Source organism: Haematobia irritans, chromosome 2 (assembly GCF_050003625.1).
Source record: "Haematobia irritans isolate KBUSLIRL chromosome 2, ASM5000362v1, whole genome shotgun sequence".
NCBI classification, from domain to species: domain Eukaryota; kingdom Metazoa; phylum Arthropoda; class Insecta; order Diptera; family Muscidae; genus Haematobia; species Haematobia irritans.
This window is the reverse complement of record NC_134398.1, coordinates 27255277-27264145: the sequence shown is the minus strand read 5'-3', so window position 1 is coordinate 27264145 and position 8869 is coordinate 27255277. Positions and strand designations below refer to the sequence as shown.

The window sequence follows — 8869 nt, the reverse complement described above, 5'->3', positions numbered from 1 at the left end:
AGGATTTTTATTAAAACGTCAATATTTTTAAAATAAAAGAAAGTTATTGGGGAAATAAATACAATGAACTTAAACAAAAAAAAAAACTACTAGACCATCAAATGATTTGCGATAAGATTCGCAAATCAATTCGCGTAGTATAATCGTCAGTATGGTCAGCTAACGCACTTCAAAGGCAAAAGATTAGAATTTTATACAAAACGGGTTAGTTTACTTCCGTGGAGAATATGGAACGTTGAGCACTTGCAATTAGACCGTGGCAAGGCAATGAAGTGAGAACGCAAATATTAAAAGCAAACAACGAACAAAATAAGAATTTGGTGTTCAAAAAGTTCATTAATTTATAAAATAAAATAAAAAAACAACATAAACTTCAATAATTAAAAAAACATTTAAGTTTAAGACAAAAAAAAAAATAAACAAAAAAAACACAACATAAAAATGTTACAAAAATATTGGCAATATTTTTTATTACTAAATAGTTTAATAACAATAATAAATGCTTTACAAACGGTGAGTGTTAATTTTAAAGAAGAAAAAAATATATAAAATAAAAACGTTAAATAAAAAATTAAATCTACAGAATTAGCTTAACCAACAAAAAAGTGCCCGGAGAGAAGGAATATAATCACGTTAAACATTCCAGCAAAAACAAATTTGGAAGTTGTTCTAAAGCCACAACATTAAAAGTACTTCCAAAAATGTCCTCCCAAAGATGTTCTTTATTTTAACTACACAGGAAGTTCTTTTAAGTAATTTTTTTATAACTCACTATTTTCATATTTTTTATGGGTAATTTTAACTTATTTTGTATGTAAAAATTACTAAAATGGTAGAAATAATTTAAAAAAAAAATTAAATAATTATCTAAAAAAAATTCGAATTTTTGAAAAAAAAAAAATAATAATAATTTTGGATTCAATTACGAAATTAATTGATCCAACTAATTTTTAATTTAAATGTCTTCAATTACAGGAATGATTGTACACAGAAAAAATGTTCACCAAAATATTAAAATTTTAAATTTTAATTGAATTTTCAAAAATATTCAATTAAAAATGATCAATTATTTTTTTAATTGGATCAATTAATTTTTCATATTGACTTTGGTGACTACTGGGAGCCACCGTGGTGCAATGGTTAGCATGCCCGCCTTGCATACACAAGGTCGTGGATTCGATTCCTGCTTCGACCGAACACCAAAAAGTTTTTCAGCGGTGGATTATCCCACCTCAGTAATGCTGGTGACATTTCTGAGGGTTTCAAAGTTTCTCTAAGTGGTTTCACTGTAATGTGGAACGCCGTTCGGACTCGGCTATAAAAAGGAGGTCCCTTGTCATTGAGCTTAACATGGAATCGGGCAGCACTCAGTGATAAGAGAGAAGTTCACCAATGTGGTATCACAATGGACTGAATAGTCTAAGTGAGCCTGATACATCGGGCTGCCACCTAACCTAACCTAACCTTGGTGACTATCAAAAATCAATTGGATCAATAAGTAATTGAATCCAAAATGATTTTGTTGTGTGTATCAATCACCGAATTTAAAAAATTAAATGATCCAATTGAATTGATTAATTGATACTCATAATTTTTGTTTTAATTAAAAAATGTTGTTGAATCAATTAAATTTTCAATTTAATATTTTTGAAAATTCAATTATAAATTTTAATTGGAAATATTTTGGTGAAATTTTTTTCTGTGAATGTTTGTCAAATAGATTTAAGAAGAAAGCAACAATAACGAAATAAATTAAAATAAAAATAAATTCTTTTTCTTTTGTTTCCTTTCCAGGAGCATTATATTCTAGAACGTGAATATCCTTTGGAAAGGCATCGCATTAAAACTGATGATGGTTATATACTAACGGTTCATCGTATTCCCCATTCACCTACGGCCAACACACACACTGCACACAATTTACCCACCTATACACCATCTCAACAAATTCACCACACCGCCTTTACTCAGCATCGCCCTAAACCGGTTATTCTATTACAACATGGTTTTGGTCTAAGCTCCGAAGGTTGGGTATTGCCAGATCGTGAAATTGCTTTGGCTTATCAATTGGCCGATGCCGGCTTTGATGTTTGGCTGGGCAATCAACGTGGGAATTCCTATTCACAACATCACACCCACTATGATACATGGACAGATGATTTTTGGAATTTTTCTTTTCATGAAATTGGTTATTATGATTTGGCTGCCATATTCGATTATATGCTTGTGAAGACAAATAATACAGCCGTCCATTATGTTGGCTATTCACAGGGTACCACATGCCTATTGGTATTGTTAGCCTCTCGACCGGAATATAGAGATAAAGTAAGATCATCGCATCTCTTGGCCCCTGTTGCCTATATGGAGAATATGAAATTGCCTTTGGTTCAATGGGCCAGTAATTTCGCTTTGAATTTGGGCGAAATGGCAGTGAATTTTTTGGGTCATAATGGTGTCTTACGTTCACATTATTGGCCATTCTATCGTACACTCTGCAATTGGGTGTGTGGTGAAGGATCGTATTTGCAGAATGTGTGTCGTGAAGCATTTGCTTTCTTTGGTGGCCCGGGTATGAGTAATATCAAACAGGTGAGTGGGTGAAGTCCGGTAGGTATTTTAGGGGAACAATATAAAAAAAAAAACAATGTCAAAATTTTATTTCTATAGAAAATTTTGCCCAAATTTTATTTCTATAGAAAATTTTGTCAAAAATTTATTTCTATGGAAAATTGTGTTAAAAAAATTTATTTCTATAGAACATTTTGCTAAAATTTTTTTTCTGTAGAAAATTTTGTAAAAATTTTATTTCTATAGACAATTTTTTCAAAATTTTATTTTTATAGAAGATTGTGTAAACATTTTATGTTTATAAAAATTTGTGTCAAAATTTTATTTCTATAGAACATTTTGCCGAAATTTTATTTCTATAGAAAATTTTGGTCAAAATTTTATTTCTATATAAAATTTTTGTCAATATTTTATTTCTATGGAAAAGTTTGTCAAAATTTTATTTCCATAGGAAATTTTGTCAAAATTTCATTTCTATAGAAATTTTTGTCAAAATTTATTTCTATAGAAAATTTTGTCAAAAGTTTATTTCTACAGAAATTTTTGTGAAAATTTTATTTCCAGAGAACTTTTTGTCAAATTTAATTTCTATAGAAAATGTTGTCAAAATTTTATTTCCCAAAACAAATTTGTAAAAATTTAATTTCTATAGAAAATTTTGTCAAAATTTTATTTCTATAGGAAATTTTGTCAACATTTTATTTCCCAAAACAAATTTTGTCAAAATTATATTTCTCTACAAAATTTTGTAAAAATTTAATTTCTATAGAAAATTTTGTCAAAATTTATTTGTATAGAAAGTTTTGTCAAAATTTTATTGCTAAGAAAAATTTGTAAAAATTTTATTTGTATAGAAAATTTTGTCAATATTTTATCGCTAAGAAAAATTTGTCAAAATTTTATTTCTATAGAAAATTTTGTCAAAATTTTATTTTTATAGAAGATTGTGTAAAAATTTTATGTTTATAAAAATTTGTGTCAAAATTTTATTTCTATAGAAAATTTTGGCAAAATTTTATTTATATAGAAAATTTTGGTCAAAATTTTATTTCAATTGAAAATTTTTGTCAATATTTTATTTCTATAGAAATTTTTGTCAAAATTTCATTTCTGTAGACAATTTTGCAAAAATTTCGTTTTTATAGAAAATTTTGTTAAAAACTTTATTTCTATAGAAAATTGTGTTAAATTTATTTCTATAGAAAAAATTTTTTTACCAAATTGTTTTTATTTGTATACAAAATTTGATCAAAATTTTAAAATTTCTATAGAAAAATTTCTCAAAATTTTAGTTTTATAGAAATCTTGTCAACATTTTATTACTAATGGAAATTTTACCAAAATTTTATTTCTATAGAAAATTTTGTCAAAATTTTATTTCTAATAAAATTTTGTAAAAATTTTATTTCTAAGAAAAATTTGGCAAAATTTTATTTCTAAGAAAATTTTGTAAAAATTTTATTTCTATACAAAATGTTGCCAAAATTTTATTTCTATAGGAAATTTTGTCAAAATTTTATTTCCCAAAACAAATTTTGTCAAAATTTTATTTCTATACAAAATTTTGTAAAAATTTAATTTCTATAGAAAAATTTGTCAAATTTTTTTTTTTTATAGAAAGTTTTGTCAAAATTTTATTGCTAAGAAAAATTTGTAAAAATTTTATTTGTATGAAGTTTTGTCAAAATTTTATTTGTATAGAAAATTTTGTCAAAATTTTATTTGTATACAAAAAATTGTCAATATTTTATCGCAAAGAAAAATTTGTCAAAATTTTATTTTTATAGAAAACTTTGTCAAAATTTTATTTCTATAGAAAATTTTAGCAAAATTTTATTTATATAGAAAATTTTGGTCAAAATTTTATTTCTATAGAAAATTTTTGGCAATATTTTATTTCTATAGAAATTTTTGTCAAAATTTTATTGCTAAGAAAAATTTGTAAAAGTTTTATTTGTATGAAGTTTTGTCAAAATTTTATTTGTATAGAAAATTTTGTCAAAATTTTATTTGTATACAAAAAATTGTCAATATTTTATCGCAAAGAAAAATTTGTCAAAATTTTATTTTTATAGAAAACTTTGTCAAAATTTTATTTCTATAGAAAATTTTAGCAAAATTTTATTTATATAGAAAATTTTGGTCAAAATTTTATTTCTATAGAAAATTTTTGGCAATATTTTATTTCTATAGAAATTTTTGTCAAAATTTTATTGCTAAGAAAAATTTGTAAAAATTTTATTTGTATGAAGTTTTGTCAAAATTTTATTTGTATAGAAAATTTTGTCAAAATTTTATTTGTATACAAAAAATTGTCAATATTTTATCGCAAAGAAAAATTTGTCAAAATTTTATTTTTATAGAAAACTTTGTCAAAATTTTATTTCTATAGAAAATTTTAGCAAAATTTTATTTATATAGAAAATTTTGGTCAAAATTTTGTTTCTATAGAAAATTTTTGGCAATATTTTATTTCTATAGAAATTTTTGTCAAAATTTCATTTCTATAGACAATTTTGCCAAAATTTCGTTTTTATAGAAAATTTTTTTAAAATTTTTATTTCTATAGAAAATTGTGTTAAAAAATTTATTTCTATAGAACATTTTCTTTGGTACCAAATTGTTTTTATTTGTATACAAAATTTGATCAAAATTTTAAAATTTCTATAGAAAAAATTCTCAAAATTTTAGTTTTATACAAATCTTGTCAAAATTTTATTTCTTAAGAAAATTTTGCCAAAATTTTATATCTGTTGAAAATTTTGTAATTTTTTTTTTTAAGAAAATTTTGTCAAAATTTTAATTCTAAGAAAATTTTGTCAAATTTTTATTTCTAAGAAAATTTTTTTCAAAATTGTATTAAATAGAAAGTTTTGTCAACATTTTATTTCTATAGAAAATTGTGTTAAAAAATTTATTTCTATAAAACATTTTGCTAAAAATTTCTTTTCTATAAAAATTTTGTCAAAATTATTTTTCTATAGAAAATTTTGTCAAAATTTTATTTCTAAGAAAATTTTGTCAACATTTTATTTCTATAGAAAATTTTGTCAAAATGTTATTTCTATAGAAAATTGTGTCAAAATTGTATTTCTATAGTAAATTTTTGTTAAAATTATATTTCTCTGGAAAATTTTGTTAAAATTTTATTTCTCTGGAAAATTTTGTCAAAATTTTATTTCTTGTCAACATTTTATTTTTGTCAAAAATTTATTTCTTTAGTAAATTTTGTCAAAATTTAATTTCTATAGAAATTTTTCTCAAAATTTTATTTCTATAGAAAATTGTGTCAAAAATGTATTTCTATAGAAAATTTTGTCAAAAATTTATTTCTATAGAAAATTTTGCTAACATTTTATATCTATAGAAACTTTTGTCAAAAATTTATTTCTAAAGGGTGATACGGTCAAAATTTGGTCAAGGGAAAACGCGTGTAAATCGGTGAAATCGTTTATTAAAAAATCAAATTAAATTTCTTTTTCAAGTTCAATTAGTATAAAATTCAGGAAAAATATTCAGTTAGGCTTTCGCTTTTCCAAATCCGAATTGCCGGGCCTCACGCTTGACACCTGCCATCAGATTTTGTACAGCCACCTTGTCCACATTCTTCGTCGCAGAAAGCCAGTTTGCCTTGAACTGCTGCTCGTCCTTAGCAGTTTTTTGTCTTCTTTAGGTTCCCCTTGACAATAGCCCAGTATTTCTCAATTGGGCGAAGCTCTGGCGTGTTGGGAGGGTTCTTGTCCTTGGGAACCACCTGCACGTTGTTGGCGGCGTACCACTCCATGGCCTTTTTACCGTAATGGCAAGATGCCAAATCCGGCCAAAACAGTACGAAACAACCGTGTTTCTTCAGGAAAGGCAGCAGACGTTTATTCAAACACTCTTTCACGTAAATTTCTTGGTTGACAGTCCCGAAAGCTATGAAAATGCTGCTTTTCAAGCCACAGGTACAGATGGCTTGCCAAACCAGATATTTCTTTGCGAACTTTGACAGTTTTATGTGCTTGAAAATATCTGCTACCTTTCCCCTTCCTTTTGCCGTATAAAACTCCTGTCCCGGAAGCTGCTTGTAGTCGGCTTTAACGTAGGTTTCTTCGTCCATTACCACGCAGTCAAACTTCGTCAGCATCGTCGTGTACAGCCTCCGGGATCGCGCTTTGGCCGTCGTATTTTGTTTATCATCGCGATTTGGAGTCACTACCTTCTTGTAAGTCGATAGTTCGGCTCGTTTTTTGGCTCGATGCACGGTTGTAGACGATACACCCAGCTTATTTGCGGCATCTCGGAGAGAGAGGTTAGTGTTTCGCTTGAAACTACCGGCAACTCTCTTTGTCGTCTCAGCGGCTTCCGGTTTTCGATTTCCCCCCGATCCAGACTTCCTGGCTGTCGACAAACGTTCCCCAAACACTTTAATTACATTTGTAACGGTTGATTTGGCAACTTTTAGCGATTTTGCCAGCTTTGCGTGCGAGTAGCTCGGATTTTCGCGATGCACGAGCAAAATTTTGATACGCTGCTCTTCTTGCTTGGACGGCATTTTGACAACTGAAGAGTGAATTCCAAAATCAAAATAGGAGCAACATTCTACACACACACACCTTCAGAATGAGGAGTGTACAGGTTTTTTAAATGCAAAATTGAAAAAAATACGTCAAGTTTATATTGACCAAATTTTGACTGTATCACCCTTTATAGAAAATTTTGTTAACATTTTATATCTATAGAAAATTTTGTCAAAAATTTATTTCTTTAGCAAATTTGGTCAAAATAAAATATTTAGCTAAAAACCATACCTTTCAATAGGGGTAGGGCATAAAACAACTGTCTAGCAGAGCATCTTATTCCATTCTTTCTTATCGTTCTTCCTTACTTAAGGTAATCGCCAACAGCTACTACGGTGTTTTGAATTTTTGCCAAGAAACTTTTTTAGTAAATCATAAAAAATAATAAAAACAAACTCTTAGTTAGGCTTTTAACTAAAAACAAAAGTGCAAAATTTTTAATACTTTTTTCGTTTATTTTTCCTAACATTTATCTTCCTCTCTCTCTCTCTCTTTCCAGTCTGTCTTGTCAGATGTTTGTGCAGCACAACCGGCTGGTGCCTCCATCAAACAAATTTTACACTTCATTCAAGTCTATGTCAAGGGTAAATTTCAACAATACGATTATGGCAGCAGTCATCACAATGAAATCCATTACCAACAGGCGACACCACCCGCCTATGACATCAGCAGCATTACCAATTGTGTCCACCTCTATTATGGCGTAACAGATCACTTGGCCGACGCTCAGGATGTGCACAAATTGGCAAAGCGCCTGCCATGTGCAGTATTGCAACCCATCAGCGATGAGTATGACAAATGGAATCACTATGACTTCCTATGGTCCGAAGATGCTAAACAACTTATAAATGAGCGTATAATACGAGTGGTTAAGGAGACAGAAAGTCTTGTGGCATCGCCTATAAGCAGTGATATTTATTAGATGTTTTTATTTATTTATTTTTTTGGAAAACAGAGAAGGCCCGGAAATTGTGAAAGTATTTGTAGGTAGACATAGATAAATAAGCTCGGTAAAGACAAATGACTGATATTTTTAAGTTAGTGTTATAAGTAGTTAGTATGTGAATAAAATGTTATAGAATTTATTGAAAAAAAGTTTCGATTTCATTTATGGGAAAAATTTGACCCTTTGATTATTATTAAAATTCCTAGACCAATCCTCAATCTTTACAGGATTGGGTATAAAAATCTACAAAAAAATCTTAAAAGGGAATTATTATAACGTTGCCCTTTTGCTTACCACAGAAAAAAATAAAAAAGTGTTATTGCTAAGAAAATCTATTCAAAATTTAATTTCTATAGAAAATGTTGTCAAAATTTTATTTCTAAGAAAATTTTGTCAAAATTTTATTTAAGTAGAAAGTTTTGTTAAAATTTTATTTATATAGAAAATTGTGTCAAAATTATATTTCTATAAAAAAATTTTATTTATAAGAAAATTTTGTCAAAATTTTATTTCTATAGGAAATTTTCTCCAAATGTTATTTCTATATAAAATTTTATTTCCATAGAAAATTTTGTCAAAGTTTTATTTCTATAGAAAAATTTTGTCAAAATTTTGGTCAACATTTTATTTCTATAGAAAATTTTGTCAAAATTTTATTTGTATAGAAAATTTTATCAAAACTTTATTTATGTAGACAATTTTATCCAAATTTTATTTCTGTATAAAATTTTATCAACATTTTATATCTATAGAAATTTTTTTCTAAATTTGATTTATATAGAAAAATTTCTAA

The 8869-nt window shown here is 26.9% G+C and overlaps 1 protein-coding gene across 1 annotated transcript; it reads left to right on the top strand.

The window, feature by feature from the left end:
* The first annotated feature begins 253 nt into the window (after positions 1-253).
* On the top strand, positions 254-8225 carry LOC142223771 (lipase 3-like). The gene is made up of 3 exons (XM_075293623.1): positions 254-513; positions 1795-2589; positions 7630-8225. Exons 1-3 carry the CDS (start codon positions 442-444, stop codon positions 8050-8052), a joined length of 1290 nt encoding a protein of 429 aa, XP_075149738.1. The 5' UTR covers positions 254-441; the 3' UTR covers positions 8053-8225.
* Positions 8226-8869: the final 644 nt, after the last annotated feature.